Below are 26,480 nucleotides of genomic sequence, written 5' to 3' on the forward strand. Positions count from 1 at the left end.
TTTTAACAGAGAGGAAGGCTAAACTGCAGAGACAAGGGTATTCAGGTATTTTTTTCTTTAGCCAATGGATAAATATTTGAGTTGAAAGGGGCATGTACAGACTGATAATAATGAGCAAAAAAGTGGCAATGCATTATTCATTCATTCGTCCATTGAATCATTCCATTGAGCACCTCTCCAAGCCAACCACTCGCCATTCAATCAGCAACATTCACTGTGCTTTACCAAGTGCCAGTTCTATTCCAGGCACTGAGGCTACACAAGTGAAGATAAAGCACTCAATTTCTTGGGATCTATTAGTGGACGAGGTGTAACATGAGCAAGGAAAAAAAAATTATGCAAAAGTACTATAGAGAAAGGAAATGGGAGGAATTGCTAATGAATGACTGTCATAGATGTGTGCGGGAGATGGGTAGCATTTCAAACAGGGTGGTCAGGGAAGGGCTCCACAGAAGAGCCATGTGAACTGAAGCGAAGAATGCTGAAGTCGGGCACTGCACGGATGGTTAAGGCAGAGGTAAGAGCAAGTGCAAAGACCCAGGCATGAGGAAGAGCTTAGCATATTCACCAAAAGCAACAACAAAGGAGCTCGGCGCGGTGGCTCACGCCTGTAATCCCAGCACTTTGGGAGGCCAACGGAGGTGGGTCATGAGGTCAAGAGATCGAGACCATCCTGGCCAACACGGCGAAATCCTGTCTTTACTAAAAATACAAAAATTAGTCAGGTGTGGTGGCGCACCTTATAATCTTGGCTACTTGGGAGGCTGAGGCAGAAGAATTGCTTGAACGTGGGAGGCGGAGGTTACAGTGAGCCGAGATCGCGCCACTGCAGTCCAGCATGGCGACAGAGCAAGACTTCATCTCAAAAACAATAACAACAACAATAACAATAACGAAGGGCCAGTGAGCTTAGGGAGTAGTAGACGAGGGAGGAAATATAAGCTCTGGTGGTGGAGACAGACAGGCATAGTGTTACCTAGTAAGGTTACATTTCTATTTTTTGTTTTATAAGATGGAATCTTGCTCTGATGCCAGGCTGTAGTACAATGGTGCAATCTCGGCTCACCACAACCTCCGCCTCCTGGGTTCAAGTCATTCTCCTGCCTGAGCCCCCTGAGTAGCTGGGACTACAGGAGCACACCACTACGCCCAGCTAATCGTTTTGTGTTTTTAGTAGAGATGGAGTTTCACCATGTTGGCCAGGATGGTCTCGATCTCTTGACCTCATGATCCACCTGCTTCAGCCTCCCAAAGTGCTGGGATCACAGGCGTGAGCCACTGTGCCCGGCAAGGTTACATTTCTTATAGCAACTGGAAGGATTTGATGAGATTTAAGTTGCAATGATGTCTCTGGCTGCTGGACACAGAGTGGACTCTAGGGAAAACATGAGCGGAGGCTGGACACTGGGCCAGGAGTTGGGATACACTGGAAAGCAAGGCTAGCTCACAAGGCAAGTAGCCAAAGGGCCAGACACTGACCTCAGCACCTGCATAAATGTAAAATTACTGCCCTGGTAACAATTACATATGGTTAGGAGACCTAAAAGAGTGGGTGCGAACCAGATTCCAGGTGTCCAGTGAGGCATGGCTGAAATGTGACCCAAAGAAGATCCAAAGTGAATAAAGTCCAGGGTGTAAAGATAACTCTCTCCCAGGCAGAGTGGGTAGAGCATGTGCAAAGGCCCAGTGACGGAGGGAGGGAAGCCTGAGCACCTGAAAGGACATCGGCTGACAAAAGCAGACAGAGGGGTCCAAGAATGTCAACTCAGCACGGCACAGAGAAGGTGCTGGCAAACTGCAGCCTACAACTTGTTCTTGTACATCCTGTGAGCTAAGGGTGGGCTTTGCATTTTTTAAAGAAGTACACAAGGAAAAGAAAGGGGGAAAAGGACAGCAATATGTGACAGAGACTGTATGTGACCTGTAAAGCCCAAATAAGGATTGTAAAAACGACCATTTAAAGTCAAGCCAACTTCTCTTAATACAGGCTCATGTAAACCTTGCTCTGCTATGTCAGTGAATTACTTAAAAAAAAAAAATTACTGAAACGAGCAAAGAGATCTGAGAAACACTAAAGCCAAGCTTTTGTGTAAACTAGCAGTTCCTGGGCAAATCATTTAGAAGACAATCTCTCTTTACTCTGCTATCTTAGTACTTAGGGTACTGACACTTAGGGTAACGTGAATATTCTAGCAATAGAGCAACAATCTAAACAACACCCCTAGGAAATGATGATGTAAGACAAATCCAAGGGTTGGACAATTTACAGGAAACCTGGTACAGCTTCTCAGCAAGTCGGTGTCAGGATATAAAAGGGGCTATTCTGAATCCTAAGAATTAAGGATGTAAGATGCTGGCCCTGGTGCTGATAGGATGCGATATGCAGACCCTGTGAAGGACCTTTCCGGAACTCAGCGGGAATCTGAATATGGACATGGTATCCAATGGTATTAAAAGTTATGTAAATTTTGTGGGTGAGATGGTATCATCTGAACTCTGTAGAAGAATGTTCTTAGATTTCAGAGACATATGCTGACTTCTTAAATATGCTTGCTGTTTAAACTTTTCTTTAAAATATTTCAGCATCATTAAAAAGTACGTTTAAAGGGGGAAAATGATATTCTGGCAAGACTTAAATTTGGAATACAATTATAGTAAAAGGGTAAATTGCTTTTTTAAAGGGTATCTTGGAGGCAAGAAAAGCCATATATAATGAAAAGCAGATTATTGTCCTGACAGCTGTATGAACCCACTAGAACTAAGGAGAAGCACCCAAGGTGATAAAAAGTTTCAGAATCATTTTAAATTCTTGATATATGAAATAAAAGTTTGGCTCATCAGAGGCTAGGCCGGAAAACTGTGAATGAGCAAATTCCTCATGTCCAAAGATCTGGCCGCTACTAAGGATGAGCGATCCATATGTATTCTGGGTGGAGAGTTGGAAGCATATGACCTTTGGCTGTCTAAGAAACATTTGAGTTCCAGGATCTGCTCCTGTTCCAGAGTCTAGGGCTGCAGGGAATAAAGCAGACTAAATTCCCTGCCTCCCTGAGCATTTACATTCTACAGAGAGGGAGAGATAGAAGAAAACCAAGGCACCCATCTTACACTAGCACATTACCAGGTGACAAGTGTTACAGAGAAAATGAAAGCAGGAAAGCTAGGGTGTAGTCTGGGGCTGGTAGTCAGCCGGGCTGTTGGAGTCTCTACAGAAGGTAGTAAGAGAGGTGCCCTGAAAAGATGTCAATGAAGCGAAACCTGGGTCCCTGGCATCCCCTCCACTGTGCCAATACACATGGGAACTAATCTACAGCTATAGATTGTCTGTGTACAACATGGCTACAAAGCACCCTAGGAAAGTCGCAAAGCAAGAGAAAAGCCTGACCCTTTTCTTTTGGGGGCACTTTGTGAAGACCTATTCCTTTGAAAGAAGAGAGAAGCTACATGTTCTTGGGCTTAGCCCCTCTTTTTTGTGAAAAAGTAAGTGGTTCTGCTGGGGAAGTTTATCAGTCTGTTTTCATGCTGCTAAGACATACTGAGACTGGGGAAAAAAAGAGGTTTAACTGGACGTACAGTTCCACATGGCTGGGGAGGCTTCAGAATCATGGCAGGAGGCAAAAGGCACTTCTTACATGGTGGCAGAAATAGAAAAATGAGGAAGAAGCAAAACCGGAAATCCCTGAGAAACCAGGAGATCCCGTGAGGCTTACTATCACCAGAACAGCACGGGAAAGATCGGCCCCCATTATTCAATTACCTCCCCCTGGGTCCCTCCCACAACATGTGGGAATTCTGGGAGATACAATTCATGTTGATATCTGAAGGGGGATACAGCCAAATCATATCAGGAAGCAAAAACAACAAACTCTGCTCCTCCTCCCAGCACACTCAGGAATGCACCAATACCTTGTTCTGCCCCAGATTCCTAAGAGGAGTCCCACTCCTAAGAGAAAACAGACACATCTCCACCACTGATCCTCGGTGGCAGAATAAAATCTGTCCAGGAGGAGAAGCCACATGGCTCAGGCTACAGGATGTACAGCCCAAGGCCTTCCTTGCCTCTGTGCTTGAAGTAAGTAGAAAAGTGCTTTAAATTGTATCATAAAGGTAAAAATGATGTAGCTTCTTGGGTTAGCCTGAACATTTAGGGAAAGCATGTTCTAGAGAGATAAGACTTCTAGTTCATTTTCCATTAGTGAGCTAACATTTTCCTATTCCAACAAACCCGCTTTCTTGCCTTGGTAAGTATTAAGTATATTTTTTAAAGCATCTGTGGTTGGTTGGCATCCAAGAAATTGGTAAGGTCAAATATCAAATAGACACTCTCAGCACAATGCCACAAATGTGCAAGGGACGAGGCTATGAAGTTTGTGAATTCTTTTCCTTTCTCAAGGAAAGACTATATTTAAATATACTCCAGGTAATTGAATGTTCTAGTTATGTGGATCCTAGAGAGAAGGTCTAATGCAGTGATTAATGGTGATTTTCCAGAGCTCAACCACATGGGTTTCATTCTTGGTGCTGTCACCCGCCAACTCAGATGCGACTATGAACAAATCACTTACCATGCTGTGACTTGGTTTCCTCATCTTTAAATGGGATGGCAACAGTAACCACCTCAGGGGATGTTGTAAACAGCTAATGTAAACAACACACTTGGAACAGCACCCGATAAGAGCTAAGTACTATGCCTATTTGCTGTTTTTAACTACAGCTTAAAAATGTATATTTATGATATATATTTTCTCTTTATCGCTATTAGGTTTAGCAAATAGTATAAATAAAAAAATATCATTTGTTTTTCATATATAATGTTTTTCTTGGGGTTTATTATTTTTGAAAAAAAATCTAATTAAGATTAGCTATCTTTTACTGGGTGCTATGTAAGTTTCCAATTGCTGACCACAGGCTCAGAGTCTGGCAGAGACAGACACATAAACAAGCATAAAACAGCGTTTTCAGTGATGTGCATATTAACAATAATGGGTTGAACAAAGAATGTTCATTGGTGGAGTTTGGGAGGGACAGACTGAAGAATAATCTGTTGAAGAGGTAACAGGTAAACTGGGTAATGATGAATGAATAGAAATCTACAAGAGGGTGGCAAAAAGGACATTGTAGAAACAGAGAATAGCACCTGTAACAGATGAAGAGTTATATGGTTTGGCTGTGTCCCCATTCAAATCTCATCTTGAATTGTAATCCCCCTAATCCCCACATGTCTAGACAGAGACCTGGTGGGATATGACTGGATCTTAAGAGTGGTTTCTCCATGCTGTTCTGTGACAGCGAGGGCATTGTCAGGAGATCTGATGGTTTTATAAGGGGCTCTTCCCATTCTGTTCCTCACTCTTCTCTCTCCTGCCGCCTTGTGAAGAAAAATGTGTTTGCTTCCCCTTCTGCCATGATTATAAATTTCCTGAGGCCTCCTTGGCCATGCAGAACTGTGAGTCAATTAAACCTCTTTTCTTCATAAATTACTCAGTCTTGGGTATTTCTTTATAGCAGCGTGAAAATGGACTAACACGGAGTGCAGGAGGAATTGCCAATACTCAGTATGATGGTGGGGTGGACTGTTGGAGGGGAGCTGTCTGTAGCTGCAGCGCTGCTCTATTATGAAGCACTTTGTTGCACAGGCTGAGGAATCTGGACCATCATCTACTAGTGATGCAGAGCCTGGTAAAAAAGCTCGAAGCAAAAGAGTGGCAAGATTAGTTGTACTGCAACAAGCACAAGCTGGCAGGAGCATGGAGGACAGACAGATGGAGGAGTGTCAGGTGGGATGTAAAGGAGATGCTCATGAAGGCTACCGAGTACTTGGATGAAATAACAGCACAGAACTGGTGACTCTGGGGATGAAGGGAGTGAGTGAGGGGAGGAATCTGATGCTGTGAGTTGAAGATAGTTTCTAATGGTAATAGATGATACAGCAGGAGTTAAGAAATGCTTTGATCATGGTAGATTTGAGATTCTCTAAGACCCTGCTGGAGTGGCATACAGTAGACAGCTGGAAACAAAGACAAAAAAGAACAAAAAAGCTGAGCCACTAATACACAGGCACTGCTTTTCTATTTCCATTAAATAAATAGAGCTGCACTTTTGTTGCTGTTTTTTAAACTAAAGAGCTGCCATTCCTGAAAGACCACAGATAATAGACCAGATGCCCACTCACTTTCTGAATGGATAATATGTCCCACTGTGAGACCATTATTTAAGTAGAAACAAAATCTAGCCTTCTGAAGTCTAATTACACCATTCCTCCTCCTTCCTTCCCCTCTCTCCACAATCATAATTCAAGACTCTTTTCCAATTCCGAGATCTATGTGAGAATTTTAAACATTGTTCCTGATTAGTTTCCCTAATCAATAGAAAATATCTTCCATTATCAATAATAATATCAATCAATAATAGAAGACATTTTCTATTATTGATTAGAGAGACTAATCAGGAACAATGTTTAAAATAGTGCAGGAAAAGCCATTCACTCAACAAATGCTACTGTGGTTGCTAAGTGCCTGGCATTCTGCTGGATCTGAGGCTCTAAGAGGGAAAAAGATACTCCTTGTCCTCAGAGAGCTTACATTCTTTAGGGGGAGGAATTACAATGAACCAATAAAACACTAAAATGTGATTCATTTCGGAATGGAAGTAAATGGGCTGCTAACATTGAGAATAATGAAGAAGGGGTGTTTTCTTCGGAAAAGAATGATCAGGGCCAGGCATGATGGCTAATGCCTGTAATTCCAACACTTTGGAAAACTGAGGCAGGAGGAACGCTTGAGCTCAGGAGTTTGAGACAAGCCTGGGCAACAAAGTGAGACCTCATCTCTACTAAAAATAAAAAAAATTAGCCAGGTGTGGCAGTACATGCCTGTAGTCCCAGCTACCCAGGAGGCTGAGGCAGGAGGATCTCTAGAGCCAGGGAGGTCAAGGCTGTAGTGAGCCATGATCATGCCACTGCACTCCAGCCTAGGTGACAGAACAGGACCTTGTCTCCAAAAAACAGAATGATCAAGCGGAAGATGATCATTCTGGGAAGATGGCAGAAAAACTGAGGCTGAAGGTGAGACCTTGAAAGATCCATTACAGACAATAAGATCTGTCAGCCCTGAGGACGGCAAGCTGGGTGTATTGACCTGTGTAACACTGAGAAGGAGGGAGTGGGTGAGAAAGAGGCACGGGGTGATACTGGAGAGGTATGGAGGAGCTGGGTCCAACACACTAATACCTGTAAGGAATATAGGCATTCAAACGAGACCCTGACACAAACTACTTGTTCATTAGTTGTGATCAGTTATCATTATCCTCAGCAGCCCCAAGCAAGCTCCATTGTTTTCTCTCTGTGCATTTGGTTTGTAAACATATTGGAAAGCCATGAATGCAACTTAAATTGGGAAGTTCTAGGATCCGCTTTATGTAAATACTCTACATCCTGGCTGCTGTACAGAGAATGGCTTAGTGTGGGAGAAGAAAGGGGCGCATGAGTCAGGGAGAGATAATGAAAGCAGAGATTAGTAGGATACTGAAAGAACTCCAGCAAGAAACAATGGGAGTTTAGGCGAGGACTGTACTGGAAAAGATGAAGAGAGGCGGATAAATCCAGAACTGACAGGATTTGCAGAAGAGACGATGATGAGTTCCAGGTTCTTAGTAATAATCCCTAGGAGGGGGCATAGGACCATTACTGAGATAGAACAGCTTTGAGAAACCACACTGGGGAGTGGGTAACGGGAATTAAGAAGTCTCTTTGGACATGTGAGGATTCATATGCCTATAAAATAACTAGGTAGAGTCTGGGCTAGAGAAATAAACCTTGGCTTAGTCTACTTATAACTGGTATTTAAAGTCAAGGGCATGGATTACAGCAATCACGAAGAAAGAGCCAGAAAGAAAAATACTATAATAATTGAACAGAGATAACCAAGGTCAGGAATTTAATGGATGAAATTTCAAAACAAAACAAAAACAGCCAAGACAGGATAGTTAAAACAACAAAGGCAGGGGCAGCGGGGGGCTAGAAAGGGGGGTGGGTGTGGCAGGTGGGATGGGGGCTGGGAACTCCTAAAGCCTGCATAAAGAATGTGCAGGGATACACTTCAAGATTAGATTTGGGTTGGGAAGAAAAACAAAAAGAATGTGCAGGCTGGAAATGATAGTGACAGTGAAGTTACAGAAGAAAAAGCACTTCTGAGAAATGGCAAAGGTAGTCAGTTCTAACAATTTACTAATCTTAGGGTGATTTATAGTAAAAGTCCCGTCCTATAAATGTCTGGAATCTTGAGCCCAGAGATACCTGGGCCTGTCTGCACTGGTATTCTGCTGGGCAGGTAAAGGGGTCAGGAGGAGCAGCACTATCTTACTTACCTGCCGACTAATACTGATGACAGAGCAAAAGCATCATGCACTTTAGGAGTCATGCTCATAGCCAAAGACTGCAGATATCCTGAACGCAGTGTATGAGACACAGAGATGGGACACCCACGGCCAAGTTACTAATGTGTATGCTGGATAAGGAGACTTCCAAACGGAAGGAAGTTAGAAAAGCTCTGTTCTAGTACAGCCACTTTGAGGATAGTACGAAGGTTCCTCAAAAAACTAAAAATAGAACTACCATATGATCCGTAATCCCACTACTGGGCATTTATCTAGGGGAATGGAAATCAATATATTAAAGAGGTATCTGCACTCCCACATTTACTTCAGCACTATTCACAATAGCCAAGGTATAGAATACCTAGGTGTCCAAAGAGACTCCTGGATGAAGAAAATGTGGCGTGTGTGTGTGTGCACGCGCGTGTGTGTGTGTGCATAATAATGCACGTGAGTGAAATATTATTAAGCCACAAGAAAGAATAAAATCCTGTCATTTGAAGCAACATGGATGGAACCGGAGGACATACGTGAAATGAAATAAGCCAAAAACAGAAAGTTAAGCGCCCATGATCTCACTCATATGCAGAAACTAGAAAATGTTGATGTCATAGAAATAGAAAGTAGAACAGAGGCTGATGGAGGCTGGGAAGGGAAGGAAAACCCAGGATAGAGAGAGATTTGTTAAAGGATGCCAAGTTACAGCTAGGTAAGAGGAGTAAGTTGTAGTGCTCTACAGCACCGTAGGATGACTACAGTTAACGATAATATATGATATAATATCAAATGGCTAGAAGCAGGATACTGAATGTTACCAACACAAAGAAATGACAAATGTCTGAGACGAATACACTAATTAGTCTGATCTGATCACTGTGTACCTTGTAAATGTGTATAATTATTACACGTCAATTTTTAAAAAGCTACCTTTTGGCTGGGCATGGTGGCTCACGACTGTAATCCTATCACACTGGGAGTGTGAGGCAGGCAGATTACGAGATCAGGAGTTGAAGGCCTGGACAACATGGTGAAACCTCATCTCTATGAAAAATACAAAAATCAGCTGGGCATGGTGGCGGGAGCCTGTAATCCCAGCTACTCAGGAGGCTGAGGCAGGAGAATCGCTTGAACCCAGTAGGCAGAGGTTGAATGAGCTGAGAGTGCACCATTGCACTCCAGCCTGGGCATGACAGAGCAAGACTCCATCTCAAAAAATTAATATTAAAAAAAAAAGCTACCTTTTAATGAATGATCTATGCTTAAATGTTGCTGGTATTTTTTTTTTTTTTCACCATGTTGACCAGGATGGTCTCGATCTCTTGTGATCCACCCGCCTTGGCCTCCCAAAGTGCTGGGATTACAGGCTTGAGCCACTGCGCCCGGCCTGCTGGTATGTTTTGACACCAATGAGTTATAACTGAGGTCAAACCATAACTAGACAAGGCACCTAGAGATGCTGTAGCTGTGGTCTCAGCATCCTGTTCCACTGCAATTAGTGCCACCATCATTGTATTACATTAAGAGTAATATTGCTATCCTGTGACTACCTTGTAAACACATTTTCATAAAACCAAAGTGCTTCTTTACCACTTCTGATATGTGTATGACTCCTTGGCTCCAATTTTCCTATAATAGTAGCTATAAAATTACCTTGAAAACCACTTGAGGCTAACCAATTAACATTCAAATGATGTATAATGGGAAACGAATGAATAATAGATTCTAGGAGGTAAAAAGATCAAACCTTTGACATATCTTCCCTTACTTATTAGTAGAGTATAAGACACAATAATTCTTCTAAAACCATTTCGAAAATACAATTTAAATATAAAATCGAAAGTCCTAAAATACGTATACAAGTTTTAAAGTAGAATGACTTTTGAATACCCATTTAAATTTCTATTTAAAATGTCCAAAAGAGACCAAATCAATTCTACCTTCATTTTTATAGCAGTTTTCTAATCATAAGAAATCATACTTTCTAGTATTTTTTTGCTTTCCTAAAATAAAAAGACTCCTACATATTTAAATTCATGAAATAAGAATTATCATTACTTGATTACTATCAAAATTTATTTTAATGATGTTCTCAACCTCATCTAGGACAGAAAGTGCTTAAGAAGCCATTATGTATTATTAGTGATTATAATGATTACGAGACCTACAATAATTTTAAAATAACTAATTAAGAAGGGAACATGTTATAATAGCCATGATTATCAAACCTGAGGTGGGAGATTAGTCACTGAGCCGCAAGGAGAGTCTTTGTATTCGACAATGTAAGATGATGAGTAGGGAAGGGATTTGACTGTCACTCTGGCTGGGCGTCTTGGCTCATGCCTGTAATCCCAGCACTTTGGGAGGCTGAGGTGGGGAGATAACTTGAGGTCAGGAGTTCAAGACCAGCCTGGACAACATGGTGAAATCCCGTCTCTACGAAAAATGCAAAAATTAGCTGGGCACGGTTGTAGGTGCCTGTAATCCCAGATACTTGGGAGGCTGAGGTAGGAGAGTTGCTTAAACCCAGGAGACAAAGGTTGCAGTGAGCTGAGATTGTGCCACTATACTCCAGCATGGGCAACAGAGCGAGACTCTGTCAAAAAAGAAAAGAAGGAAGGAAGGAAGGAGGGAGGGAGGGAGAGAGGGAAGGGAGAGACGGAAGGGAGAGATGAGAGAGAGAGAGAGACAGAGAGAAAGAGAGACAGAGAGAGAGAGACAGAGAGAAATTCACCCCATTGTGGCCCCTCCCCTCCCCGCTACAATTCCAATCTATACATTATAAACAAGTTCACTGTACACTGTACCAGTCTGATATGCATTCATATCAATTAGTAGTTTTGGAAGCAAATATGATGATACAGATTACTGCAATTTTCCCCATGTTTGAGGTAAAGAAATAGGCTCAAAAAGATTACACATGAGAGTAAAGCACATTTTAAACCTTTGAAGATATTTTTGAAGCAAAGATCATCCTATTTAGTTACAAATCTTTTCTTTCCTTGACTACTTGGATGCATCTATCACGCCTGATTTCTGTTTCCACCCAATGTCTTTTTATGCAGGTTAGTTGCAATCACCACAAATGCAATACTGCCCTTTCCTTCATGATGTCATTTATCTCGTTTCCAGTTTGTTAGCGAACACGTATTAACATTCTAGTATCCAACTACATTAATCTCATGACTGCTAGCATTGAAACAATCGATAAAAAAATGAAAGCAAACCCTTACTGCCCGGTTTGACAATAAGTAACAGCTTTTCACATACGCTGGCAATTAGGAAGCAAAACATTTGGAAGACCAAATTTGACCAACAGCAAACAATGGTCTCAAATGCAAAATAAAACTTCAGTTACATGCTACACTGAAATACTTACGATAGCAAATTATTTCTACTGCTTGAATTACTCTTGATCTAAATAAAGTGGCGCTCTGCTATAAACATTATTTTCAAATATCAAACTATGCTTTTGAATAGCCCTAGGCAAATCTTTTCCAAAATTACACATTCCTAAAACACTGAGCCAATCTAGTCATGTGTAGCCTACTATGTGCTCAACATTCACTTCTCTTTAAAACAACTTACATGACAAAACTAATTACAACAGTGAACATCCATCAATTGCACCTGCAAATGTCTCATGATAACAAAATCAGATGATCTGTGTGTCCCTTACTTATTCATTACATTGATAACAAACCAAAAATAAAATGTAGCTCTGAAGGAACCACTTAATTTTTTAATTTGCTCAATTGCAAAAAATTTGTTTATATAAATATGTAAAACAAGTAATGCTATATTAAAAGAATCATACATATTAAAATACCATAAATAATAACTTGAATACTTTACAAAATCAGTTTGATCTACTGTATTTACAGGGTGAGCGATCCTTATCCAAACTGCCTGGGACCAGAAGTGTTTCAGATTTCCAATTCTTTTTTCAAATTTTGGGTTATTTCCATACATATAATGAGATACTTGGGAAATGGGACCCAAGTCTAAATATAAAATTCATTTGTTTTCACAATACCTTATACACATAGCCTGAAGGCAGTTTTATGCAACATTCTAACTGATTTTTGTTTCAGAAAGGAAGTTTGTACACACTGAACACATACGATCAGGTAATTTTCTACTTTAGTTGTCATGTCGGTGCTAAAAACAGTTTGGATTTTAGGGCATTTCAGATTTTAGATTAGGGATGCTCAACTTGTATTTCACAGTACTAAGCAACATTTCTTTAAAGATACTGTACATTCTTGGCTGGGTGTGGTGGCTCACGCCCGTAATCCCAGCACTTTGGGAGGCCGAGGCAGGTGGATCACTTGAGGTCAGGAGTTCGAGACCAGCCTAACCAACATGGTGAAACCTCGTCTTACTAAAAATGCAAAAATTAGCCAGGCATGGTGGTGGGCACCTGTAATCCCTGCTACTTGGGAGGCTGAGCCAGGAGAATCGCTACTGGGGGGGCAGAGGTTGCAGTGAGCTGAGATTGCACCACTGCACTCCAGCCTTGGGTGATGGAGCAAGACTTTGTCTCAAAAAAAAAAAAAAAATAAAAATTAGCTGGGCTTGGAGATGGGCGCCTGTAATCCCAGCTAGTTGGGAGACTGAGGCAGGAGTACTGCTTGAACCTGGAAAGAGAGTTTGCAGTGAGCTGAGACTGCACCATTGCACGCCAGCCTGGGCGACAGAATGAGACTCTGTCTCTAAATAAATAAAATTATTGTACATTCTAAAGTTTAAGATAATGAAGATTGCTTTCCCAATATCTTAGTCCATTCAGAAATATATATTAAAAATTCACATGATCATGGCTTCAGCTAAGTGGCATTAGTTCACCACCTACAACTTTACATTTAAACACTAGGGATATTGCAAACTTTCCTCTGTAAACTAAACGTGTTACTTTGTAGACAGGGAGGCCAAAAAAGGAAGCTGGTTAGCTCCCACTTGGGAAAGATTTTGTCCACTCTCTACCTCTACTCAAAGAAACTAGTTTTGAACATCTCTAAATTATTTTCTTAATAATTGCCTTCCTTCCAAAACAAACATGGACTTATAATTTTGCTAAGCTCCTGTGGTAAGTAATTGGTACTAGTTTAAGCCACATGGCTCCCAAGTAAAGCCAACAGTTCTTGGCTTGATATGCTACTATGTGGATTTTGAGGCCCGAGTAAAATTAATTACCTAATTAAAGGGTTACTTTTCCATATCGCAATGGAGAATCCTATCTAAATTAGGGGTTTTACACTGAAGATACAAATATGCAGATGTTGTTTTCAACAAAAAATTAATGTTTGGGAGAACTATTGCCAGAAACCAGTTAAAATCATACGAATCTATATTTTCTTCCTCTTTTCCTATTATCCGGTAGGCCAGGGAATTTGGACAGTTTAATTAAAAGATATTAGGGGGAAGAAAAGACTCCATGCATCAGTAGCTTAGAATCCTTAGCACTGAATAATCCAGAGCTCCAAATAACTCCTACAAATGAATCGTACAGTATTTCTCATTCAGCAATATCCTGTTACTGGGCAGCCTGTGCCATCAGGTCTCAGTAAGCACAGTCTCACTGCCAGATGCAGCTCAGATGATGTAGCTCAGATGGCAGCAACCCAAGCCCCGCTCTGCGGAGGCATCTCCTCTTCCAGCCGTCACCTGCTGGAAGCAAAAACAAACCCCTCTGGTTTGGCCACACATCTGTAATCTGCTTAAGGCTATAAAAGTGTTTTGCTTTTCTTCTTGACACACGTGCAGTCCAAGTTTATTAAATACAGAAATCGAGCATTTCTAATAAGACCTCAGAACTGGGAGCCAGTTCCCTCAAGAGAAAAATGCAAGCTTCTGCTATTCTCCTATTTGTCATTTTTCAAATGAGTTCTCTTATTTCAGTATATCAGAAGGCCTCACACAGCCCTGCAAGCTGCCAACACAGCATTATGACAGTTGCTTCTCAAAGCCATGAGCCATTTAATTAAATCCACTCTTACTTGACTCATCCACTGGCAAAGATCTAAAGCTTTATCTTTGTATGATTCACTTTGCAGCCCTCTAAACTTTTTAATATTTTTCTTTGAGCATAATATCACTTTCTTAAAATGCGATGCAGAAAGGCAGCTGAAAGATTATATATTTGAAAAAAATTAACTCCAGGGATACAAATAAAAACATATATAGTCAAATAGAGCCTCTCTTTCTTTCTCATCTAATTTTAAAGACGAAGTACTGACCCATGAATAGACATATATTCTCATGACAGCCTCAGCTGATCATCAGGTAAGGCTACGAATGTTTCTTCATCACTAGCTAAGTGGAAGATAGTATGTCCATAATTTACTACATGATTGAATGACACGTTTTCACTAACTACAAATAATGTATTCATGAAATGCACCATCTATAATACCATCTGGTTATTATTTTCTGAGAAAAGTTCTCAGAGCACAATGATCACAATTAAATTGGCTTTTGACTAGATGTAGCACTATGCCACCTACAAATGGAGCCTGAACAAGAGTCTTTTATGATGACTGTATTGATGATTGTTACAAGACGTCACCCCTTGGCCTGTTGTGGTGGCTCACGCCTGTAATCTCAACGCTTTGGGAGGCCCAGGCGGGAGGATCACTTGAGGCTAGGAGTTTGAGAACAGCCTGGGCAACCTAGCGAGACCCGTCTTTACAAAACAAATAAATAAATAAAAATAAATTAGGCAGACATGGTGGCATGTGCTTGTAGTCTTAGCTATTCAGGAGGCTGAGGGAGGAGGATCACTTGAGCCCAGGAGTTCAAGGTTACACTGATCCACGATCACAACACTGCACTCCAGCTTGTGTGACAGAGCAAGAACCTGTCTCATTAAACAAACAAACAAACAAAAGGCACTTTAATATAGCATCTGCAATGTACCAAATGCTCAAGAGGTTTAGTGCCCTTCATTACACCAGAGGAAAAATGTGACATTTTGTACCTCTGTATGCTCAGATACAGTTTGAGTTGGAAATGTTTCATACTTCATCTTTTCTTTCTCATTCTTACAATTTTCCTTTATTTATAATGTAGCCATCCCTATTCTGTCCTTGGAACAATGAAACATGGAACCCCAATCATGCTGTGTTACTAATTAGAGTCCTGATGCAATTTTACTTAATTATTGCACATCTAGAATGATAGTCTCTTAGTTTCTCTTTCTCTTTTTTTTTTTTTTTTGAGACAGAGTCTTGCTCTGTTACCCAGGCTGGAATGCAGTGGCGCAACCTCGGCTCACTGCAGCCTCTGCCTCCTACGTTCAAGCATTTTCCTCCCTCAGCCTCCCGAGTAGCTGAGATTACAGGCGCATGCCACCACACCTGGCTATTTTGTATTTTTAGTAGAGACGAGGTGTTACCATGTTGGCCAAGCTGGTCTCAAACTCCTGACATCAAGAGATCTGCCCACCTTGGCATCCCAAAGTGCTGGGATTACAGGCGTGAGCCACCGCGTCCAGTCTAGTTTTTGTTTTTACCAATTAGTTTCAGTGACATATATTAATCTTAAGTTAACATGACTATGTAGGTGTTACGTGTTTGATGTGAATGCCAAAGTGATTCAACTCAAATATTTGTTGAACACCTAACTACCTACCTTACAGAAAATTACATCAAGTATTTTCATATATCAGGCTGTACAGGCCTCAAAATAAATATAAACTCTTGGTAAGTGGGATAGGCTGTTAACCTTTAGAATACCATCAGGGTCCTTTGGACAACATTTTACCTTTTGAGTTTTTTTCTGAGCACTTCTAAGTATTTGTGGGGATTGATATTTCCTACTTTTATCCTTTCTTAAAGAAAAAGAAAATTTTAATTGAGTAAAACTCATTTTAGCTTGTACTTAACCATGAGTCCACTGAAACTTTCTATATATCTAAGATATATTTACAAATCTCGATCTTTTTCCTATATTTTGTTCCAAATATTTTATCATCCCAAGAATTATTTCATCACTAGCCATCAACTATTTCAAACTGTGCTAAAGAAGACCAAACAATATGTATGAAAGACACATTTGTATTGCTGTGTTCCCAAAGTACTGCATCATCTTTCAAGACGGTTTGAAAGAAGTCTCAATAGTCCCAGCTGCTTGGGCTGCTGAGGTAGGAGGATCACTCGAGCCCAGGAGTTTGCAGCTGCAGTGCACCATGATCACACCAGCAAGTAGCCACTGCACTCAAGTCTCGGCAACAGAGTGAGGGCCCATCTCTATAAAAAACATGATAGGCCAGGCGTAGTGTCTCACGCCTGTAATCCCAACACTTTGGGAGGCCAAGGCAGGCAGATCATGAGGTCAAGAGATCAAGACCACCCTGGCCAACATGGTGAAACCATATCTCTACTAAAAATACAAAAAATTAAATGGGTGTGGTGGCATGTGCCTGTAGTCCCAGCTACTCTGAAGGCTGAGGCAGGAGAATCGCTTGAACCCAGGAGGCAGAGGTTGCAAAGTGTCGGGATCATGCCATTGCACTACAGCCTGGTGAAAGAGAGAGATGCCATCTCAAAAAATAAAAATTAAATAAAATTAAATAAAAAGCATAAGAACAAGAAGTTGGAGACTTTCACTAAATATAGTTGAAAATAATTCTCCAAGTACTGGCAAACAGCAAAAACTGACAGAAAGAGACATTTTGCCAATTAGATAAATCAGAAGATGAATGAAATTGATCATGTAAGTAACACCTTAGGCCATGAGCCTTCAAATGATATCCTAGACGAATTTTCTCAAGCTCAAGAACTGACAAGTGAGCAATGAATTTCTAAGAATAAAAAGAAAATATGGTATTCTCATCCACTTAGTCATTCAACAGGAAGGATGTCATCACTCAATATTATGTGACAAAAACATTAACCATCATTGCTAAAGTGATGTGACGGTATTCCTTCCTTTTCTATGATGCTTATGCAACAAATTTTATGTTTGTGCAACACATTTATTTGGTACCATTAGGAAGTGAACAAATGCCCAAGGCAGGAATCTCACTAAAGGTGCTTAGAAGAGATAATGTATAAAAAAAGTATGGGGGCAGGTGGGGAGACTGGCTTGATCATTTTAATAAGTGTTTATAAATCCAAACTTGGAAACATTTTTAAATTATTGAGGGAAGATGGCCATATTCTCTCTGCAATAAAATTATGAGCTGTCAAAGTTTTAAATCTCAAATTTTTATAATAATTAAATGAAATTGTAAGTATAAAAAAAGACCAAGAAAGATGATGAACCTAATAGAAATGTATTTGAAATGTAGAATCAGTATTTGTAAGATGGATATATTCCAGGTTCATGCATGGCAGGTGATTAGCAGCTAGCTGCATTCCAATGGATAATGCTCACTTCAGAAATCCTTGCCTTCAAAACTGGGAAAATACAGAATAAAAAGGTGGGTCTACCATATTTAAATTCTCAGTAAAATTAAAATATTTACCAGGTTAACTCTTATTAAAATTCTTAATAGTTATTTCTCACTATTCCTTTATTCTTAGTTCTGTAAATTGTTTGCAAAATAATCTAAAATATAAAGGGCCCACTGTATCCAGATAGTCAATGGTGCTGGCCTGGTTTTCTGGTATAATGAGGGAACAAGGTGACCTTTTGCTATATTTGATACTCCTGCAATCACCCGAACTGATGAAGTTTAAACTAGGTTCAGTACAGAATTGTGTGTGCCAATGCACGCGCACCTGCAGACACAGCCATACGCACCCACACAAGCACCCCACCATATTAGTTCATTTTCACATTGCTGATAAAGACATACCTGCGACCAGGCAATTTACAAAAGAAAGGTTTAATTGGACTTATAGTTGCACATGGCTGAGAAAGCCTCACAATCATGGCAGAAGGCAAGGAGGAGCAAGTCATGTCTTACATGGATTGCAGCCGGCAAAGAGAAAGAACTTGTGCAGGGGACCTCCTCTTTTTAAAATCATCAGATCTCATGAGACTTACTCACTTCATGAGAACAGCATGGGAAGGACCTGCCCCCATGATTCAACTACTTCCCACTGAGTCCCTCCCACAACACATGGGAATTCAAGAAGAGACTTGGGTGGGGGCAAAGCCAAACTATATCACTATCCCTGCTCCCCCATCCCCCCAACACAAACCAGAGAGTAACATTAACTAACCTGGCCAACATGGTGAAACCCTGTCTCTACTAAAGATACAAAAATTAGCTGGGCATGGTGGTGAGCATCCATAATCCCAGTTACTTGGGAAGCTGAGGAAGGAGAATTGCTTGAACCCAGGAAGTGGAGGTTGCAGTGAGCCAAGATTGCGCCACTGCATTCCAGCCTGGGCAACAAGAGCAAAACTCTGTCTCCAAAAAAAACGCAAAGAAAAGAAAAACTCTTCTGAGTTATATAGCTTCAAAGAGGATGACAAGATGCAGTCAACAGGAATCACTCTGCCAGATTGTAAGCAGTTGTTTTTAAAAAATGTTTATAGCAAATTAAAAAAAAAACCCATCTAGTTATACAGAAAGATATATCAAGTTACCTCACAGCACACTCTCACCAATGTTTGCCAACCTAAACCTAAAAGAATATATCGATAATTCAAGATTCTGTTTCTTAATCAAATGTGGGCACCTACCCAGCAAAGGAAAAGTGTACTCTACAACAATTAGAGGGTCTTCTAACATTTCATTTGCTCTACAAATTCAGCAACCTCCATGGAGCACTGGGTTTGATCAGATTCTGCAGTTCCAGGTAAGGGGCAGCTCTGCCTCCAGGCCTAGACTGCCTACTTGACTAGTCTTGCCAAGTTAGCTCTCCAAATAAATTTTCCCAGGAAAAAAATTCTTCCCCATGACCACTGGAGTCTGCATATTATTAACATTACGCTACATAAGGTTAGTTAACAGACTGCATAAATAGATATTTTGAGGTGATCCTAGAACATGACCATTACAACACTGGAGAAATATATCCTCAGTACCTTACAAATAAATTTCTGAAACACTACCTGTTTTGGCTATGTTAAAAGATTTACCTCCTTTTCATACCTCCTTTTCAATGAGGTCATAAAACAGAGCTCATCGCACAAGGACTGGTTCTCTAAGTGCCTCATTAGCAAATAGAAAAACACTCGTGTTCTATCCAAACAAGTCTCATTAACTAACGAACAACAAAATGCTGTCAATCAAATCCTGTTTCAGGAAAATGGTAGTTTGTTCCTCTTTCTTCAAGAATTATCATGTAGCATCCCCCGAAGATGTTTCAAGTCAGGTATGTTAAACTCCTATTCTGATTCTTACATTTCAAGTGTCAAAAGGAGGGCTGATTCCTGGAACAAGGGGGCTGCCAGTTGGCAGGAGCCCAGCTTGTGTGTGGATCAGTGATGAGATACCTCTCTGGCTTTGCCACATGAGGAAGAAGCCCTGCCTGCCTGCAGGGCTACAAAGAAAGATGTTAAAACATCAAATGATGCAAGTGACCTGATATTCTAATCATATTGAATCCAAACCAATTTTTAAAAATTTAAAAATCATGAATAGTTAAAAATAATAAAAGTCCGGTGGCTCAATCTTAAAAATATTACTAGGTTATATAAACCATTTGTCTTAGTGGAAAATAAAGAGTGATAAGAAATTTCAAGTCATCCAGGAATTACGCTGTCCAAATACAGTAGCCACTAGCCACACGTAACTATCAAACACAGTATGTGCCTAGTTTGAATTGAGATGTGCTGTTAAATGTTTAAAAACGTATTAGATTTTAAAGACTTCTTATGAAACAAACAAAATGAATGTGAACAATCATTAACTTTTTCACACTGTACACATGTTATTTTAGATACATTGGATTAAATAAAATGTTGTTAAAATTAAATCCACCTGTTTCTTTTTACTATTTTTAAATTGTCTACTAGAAAATGAAAAAGTAGGTGGCTCACATTACATTTGTATTGAACAGCTCTTTGCTAAAAGATGGGAGGATCTATAACAGGGGTTATAGAAAAAATGGCTAAATAATTTCATAGTGAAGAAAGTTTATAAATTTGTGTTGGTCCACATTCAAAATCATCCTGGGCCGCAGGCTGGACAAGCTTGCTGTAACATCCAATTATGGATCACGAAGTCTTTTACAAAAGCTATGAAAAAAAATTAAAAATATAAAATTCACTTTGTCTAATATTTTTCGAGGACCTATGCGCATAACATACCAGACACATAAACTATAGTTTGGATTCTAACAGATAAAAGGAGATAAGATTACAATTAATTGGAAGATAAGTTATGGTCTTTTAAGAATACAAAGGTAAAAGCAAGGGCAGTAGAGCAGAGCAAGGCCCCTGTAAAGACTTGTAAAGGATGCATCTTTTCAGGTGACCATCTAATAATATACAGGATTTTGACAGGCCAGAAGATGTGGCACATTAGAGTTGACAATATTATTATACATTATTTGACAAAAAGGAAAAATATTTCAAAATGGGGTATGACAAATATCTTTATCATACCCCATTTGAAAAATATTTCAGATGGGGCAGAATGGTGGGAACAAAAGCCTAGAGAAAGAAAAGGTCAACAGTTTTATGAGATAGAGTCACATACATGCGTAAGGCTGAAAATGCAGGCTGAAGCCATATCAGAGACTTCTGAATGCCCTGTGAGAGAATTTGGACTTCTCTACAAATAGAATAAATCATCAAATATTTCCTATCAATTGTCAACAGGATTAAAACCATGTAGTAGAAAGATTACTAAGACATGGGAAAGAATAATCGGGAAAGAGAGTGGATGAAGCCAGGATGGTGGTGGTGGGTGGGATGGCGGAGTGGGGTGTTGAAGAGAGGGAGACTGAAAATGCAAGATAAAGGGGAGAAGATGATTAAGAGTCCAGACAGAGGCCAGACACAGTGGCTCGCGCCTGTAATCCCAGCACCCTGGGAGGCCAAGGCAGGCGGATCATGAGGTCAGGAGAATCCTGTGGAACACTGTGAAATCCTGTCTCTACTAAAAATACAAAACTTAGCCCAGCATGGTGGCATGGTACTATAGGCATAGTCCCAGCTACTCAGGAGGCTGAAGCTGGAGAATGAACCTAGGAGGCAGAGGTTGCAGTGAACTGAGATCGTACTACTGCACTTCAGCCTGAGTGACAGAGCAAGAATCCGTCTCATAAAAAGAGTTCAAGTAGAATATAATTATAAAAGGGAAGACAGGAAACAAAGGGATAGAAGAAGGTACAAGAGATGCTGAAGTAGAAGAGAAAATTCATCAATTTATTCAACAAACACATACTGGGCACCTACCAAATGTCAGGTACCATGTTGCAGAAATGCACAGTGGATCACTGTGGAGGGGTCATCTGCAGAGCATGAGAGAGAGAGTTACGATGGGGACCAAGAAGTTGGCCTGGATCAACTGCTATGGAGAAGATGATAGGTCGGTCATCAGACAGAGATAATTAGGTGCATCTAGTAACATTAAGATCCCAGCTGATGTTACGGCATGAATAAGAAATGGAATTAACTGGTAAGGTTACATGACTTGATACTTTAGAAATCCCAGAAGCAACTAAAGGAAGAAATTCATTTTCCCTAGCTATGGAGAACTGACAAAAGTATGTTTAGAAAATGTGAAGGGTATCAGTCAAGTCAAGGATGTTGGATGGAATGGGTAAGAATAATTATCCATTGATTCCATCCTGATTAGAAAGGCTGGCAGGAAAAAAAGGGATAATGGTCTAAAAGCCTGAACTGGGGAGGTGATTATAAGGGAAGGTCATGATCAGAGAAGAATATCAAAACTAGAAACCTTATGGGGACAATATTTCTAAGGAATGTCAGAGTCTAAAGCATAGCTGTGTTCACGTACTGAAATGGGATATAAACGAAGGTAACTAATGAGGAGTTGGCTGGCATTTCAACTTGGATAGTGGTATCATCACTGCAGACAGTAATAGGTAGAGTAACCATATGACCCAGTTTGCCTGGATCCTTCAGTTTATGATTGTGGTCCCAGTGTTCTATCTGGTGTACATAATAAACGCTGTGCGGGCCCTAGTAGCAGATTACACCAGAAATTAGAAGAAAAAAAAACAAGCATCCTGTAGTTTGGTGATTATAAACTTACAACTCATATTGAATCTTCTGTTTGGAAATCTGTAGCTCTAGGGAACATCTGAGAGAATACTGAAGGAAAAAGAGAAGTGATAGAATCATCACCTTTTAGAGAGTGAGACAGCACAGAATCAATGCGTGGACCAGATGGCCTATCCAACCCAAAGATTCTCATCTTATAATTTTATGATTTGAATATAGATGTTTACCTTCAATAAGAATGAGAATCAGGTAAGAAGTTATGGGATTAAGAAACTAAGAAAAAGAGGCAAAAACAGGTTCCTTTAAGATCATGAAATCAAAGGTGGTTAAAAAAATAAAATTAACAAGCATTTATAAATGCCTTTGACTTCCACTATGAAGGAAAAGAAGATGATAAAAGGTCACAAAGAAAAACCTTTACACATCCACACACAAAACCCCCAAAATCTCAAACTGTACCTTTCTTAACAAAAATTCACCTTGAACTAATGACTGACACTTCCAGATAGCAATTAAGACATATTTTAAAATTAATAACCAAAACAGAATGCCATTATTATTTCAGCTCCCTGTTGGAACTACCAGTAACCTATGATAGTTATCAGTGGGATTTTTATCCTAAGTTTAATATTAAATAGTTAAAATTAACTCTGTGATGGGTGATTGATATTATTAATTAAACAGGATGCCATAAAAAGTCATAGTTCAGATTTTTTCCATAACAGCAGACTTTGATGGGAGTAGACAGAGACCCTTTTAGTGATAAACAGAAAGATTAATTTACAGAAGAATACAAATACTCTATGCAAGATGTCTCAGCATCTCAGACTGAACACAAAGGCCACCTTACCTCCCATCTGCATAGTCTGTGTCCGCTCCGCCCCACCAGACATCTGAGTCATCCTCCTCGGCATCAGCAGAATCCACATTGTCACTTTCCTCAGCCAGCGGGCAACACACAAACTCCACCCCTCGGAACTTGTCAATTCCGCAGGGCAGCAACATGCCGTAGTCATGCAGGTTGGTACTCTTTTCACTGCACGTCTACAAAGTGTAAGGATAAAACAGTGAGTAGTAGAGTAGATGTGTTTCGTTCTAAGAAAACTCCATGTAAAATAATCAACATATTATTAGGAACCAGTTTCAAAAAGGAAAAGATTATTTGCTTTTTGAGTGAATTTACAACAGGATTATTTTTTGTTTTTGAAACGGAGTCTCGCTCTTGTTGCCCAGGCTGGAGTGCAGTGGTGCCATCTCAGCTCACCAAAACCTCCACCTCCCAGGTTCAAGCAATTCTCTTGCTTCAGCCTCCCAAGTAGCTGGAATTAGAGGCATGCACCACCACACCTAGCTAATTTTTGTATTTTTAGTAGAGATGTGGTTTCACCATGTTGATCAGGTTGGTCTCAAACTCCTGACCTGGTGATCCGCTCACCTCAGCCTCCCAAAGAGCTGGGAATACAGGTGTGAGCTACCTCACCTGGCCAATTTTTTTTTTTTTTAGCATGGGTTACACTTTGGTACTCTTTTTATTCTTAAGTTTATTATTTCTTTAGTAAAACCATGATGTTACATAATAGAGGTTTATGTGAACAAATAGAATGGAAACTAACTGGGAAATAAGATGTAGAAGGCTCCAGTGGTGAACAGATACCAGAGAATTAATGCTTTCTAGCTTGATTCATGTATTCAGAAATTGTGGCCATTCCAGGTAGATTCCCAGCTCACTCCTACCTCCCTTACGGATGGCAGTTTACCCCACATGGACCAGCCTTATCCTAGAAATTCTGACTCTCTTGGCTCACTTTCAGGGCAACAAACCTGGGAAGAGAAGCAATTATCCCCTGCAGCCACCATGAATCAGAACTTAGAGTCATTAGAAATTTCTCCTTGAACGCCTTTTTGCTTGGCTGGGATTTGTTAAATTTGTACAAATCTAAATTAGCATAAAGCTCTGAGAGCATCCACCAGTGATAAAGGACGGATTAATCATTCAATACATAAAGGTAAACAATGAAAATATTACAGACTGTACTTTGACCTTGCAGGAGTCATTTCTGATTCTTAGAGACCAAGGAATTTTCTATTGAAAACGCAGAAGAAATAAAAAATGAGGTTATCAAATAGGTAGCTGGACTTCAAATTATTTGGTTTCTTTTTTTTCCCGTTTAAAACACATTTTTATATAAAGAAAATTTTATTCTACAGTGGATCCAAATATATGATTTAATAAGAGGAAAAAGATAATGTTAACTCTTCATGTTATTGCCTCACAGCTATAACGCTATGATACAATGGTAAAGATGAACTAGGTGAGACTTCTCAGCCCCAGCACTGCTGATGTTTTGGACTGGATAATTCTTGGGGGTGGGGAGCAGTTATCCTGGTCACTGTAAAATGTTTAGCAGAATCTTTGGCTTATGGACACTATCAGATGCCAGTAACACCACTCCTTCAAGTCGTGATAACCAAAAATGTCTCCAGACAGGTTTCTGGGAGGGACAGGGGCTCAAAACTGACCCTCAGTAAAGCACTATTGAGCTAGAAAAAGGAGACTAATTCTAGTAGACTGCTCTTACCACAAATAAGCTATATAAATTTATTAGAAAAACCTATCAAAAGGACACCTGTGAAGATGGTCATACCACACAGTGACCTTTTCATGCTAAGTATCTCATGTCTTTCATTGGCTTAGCCGAAAGCAGAGGTTAACCAAGTGCCCCTTTAGACTCACCCTGTGGAAAAATGAAGGCGGCAGGCATGTCCCGATGAATATAAAATCAGACGGTGTCGCTTAGAAACTGAATTCTAACTGGAGCTTTCCAGCTGGTACTAACAAGCTACTTCACTGTTCTACCCTCTCTTCACTAATAGATAGAAGGGGAAAGGGTTAAATTATTAAAAAATTGTATATGACAAAAGAAAACAGGTGAATAAAAATAATTTGAAGGGTAAACTTTAAAGTTATAACTACTAAAGATTATATTTGTAAGTTATATTTTTAAGTTGCAAAACACGGCACAGACACATAATGAATCTAGTCCGCTGGCCCTATTTTTGACTTTTTAAAAATATTCACGGATGGGGAGGCTGTGCCTCCTGTGTGGGGACGGGGTACACAGGAACTCTACTTTCTTTTCGGTTTTGCTGTGAACCTAAAATCTGGGTTATGGAGAGTACTGTTGGATTTTTTTCTTAAATAACTTGTTAACATAGCTGTTGCCTCAAAATACCCTCTAAAATGCTATCAGGTATGTCCCCAGGAAGTCTTCACTTTTCAATAAGAAAGAATTTATGGGCTGGTACCTCTTTGGCGACAGTGTGCCAGTGAAGATGAGTTTCGCAAACATCCATCCTCTCCTGGTGTAAGAATTTGCACTTGTCAGGAACCAGAAGGGCATCGCTTACAAACTCACCAACTGAAAGAAAGGAAAACCACTTCCTGTCATTCTGTCTGAATCACAGTGTTCTTACCGCAGAGAAGGCATCAAGGAAAGATAGACTTCAGAGAGGTTATACAGCCTTTCAACGCCTAAGCCACCCAGTCAAGACACTAGTACCTTTTAGAATGTTGTATCTGGCCTCCTTAAGCAACTCAGTTTCTTGCCACATCAAGTTGAATGGTTAAAATAGTTCTTACATGCTGCAAGTGAAATTGTCTCTTAATTAATCCGAATTTCTTGCTTCAGAATTAATCCTAAGAAAGCCGCTTAACTAGAGAACCAATTACTATTCTTTTACAACGGTGGGGTAAAATACAAATATTGACATTGTCTAGGTGAGCATTTGAGCAGAATCAATATAAATCCCTGACTACTTTTCTTTCTTGGACATTTTAATCTGCTTGTAAATAAAGAAATGTCAGCATTTTTCTACTTCCTGAGCAAGAACCCAAAAGTGTATTATATATATATATATATATATATATATATATATATATATATATATATATATATGTTTATATAACACTCACAAGAAAGAGAGAGTTTAATTCAATTTAATTGTGAAAACTGTTCCTC

General features: G+C 40.0%; 1 protein-coding gene across 18 annotated transcripts in view; it reads right to left on the reverse strand.

Moving 5' to 3' along the window:
• Positions 1-26,480, reverse strand: part of APP (amyloid beta precursor protein) — a 280,730-nt gene that overhangs the window by 139,150 nt on the left and 115,100 nt on the right. For all 18 annotated transcript variants that reach the window (XM_078358835.1, XM_078358826.1, XM_078358833.1 and 15 more), the window contains exons 4-5: positions 25,768-25,880; positions 23,312-23,505 (exon numbers count right to left, since the gene is read on the reverse strand). In XM_078358835.1, coding sequence (XP_078214961.1) covers positions 23,312-23,505; positions 25,768-25,880 — 307 coding nt within the window. The remainder of the gene's footprint in view (positions 1-23,311; positions 23,506-25,767; positions 25,881-26,480) is intronic.

The sequence above is a fragment of the Callithrix jacchus genome, chromosome 21 (genome assembly GCF_049354715.1).
Source record: "Callithrix jacchus isolate 240 chromosome 21, calJac240_pri, whole genome shotgun sequence".
Classification (NCBI taxonomy): Eukaryota; Metazoa; Chordata; class Mammalia; order Primates; family Cebidae; genus Callithrix; species Callithrix jacchus.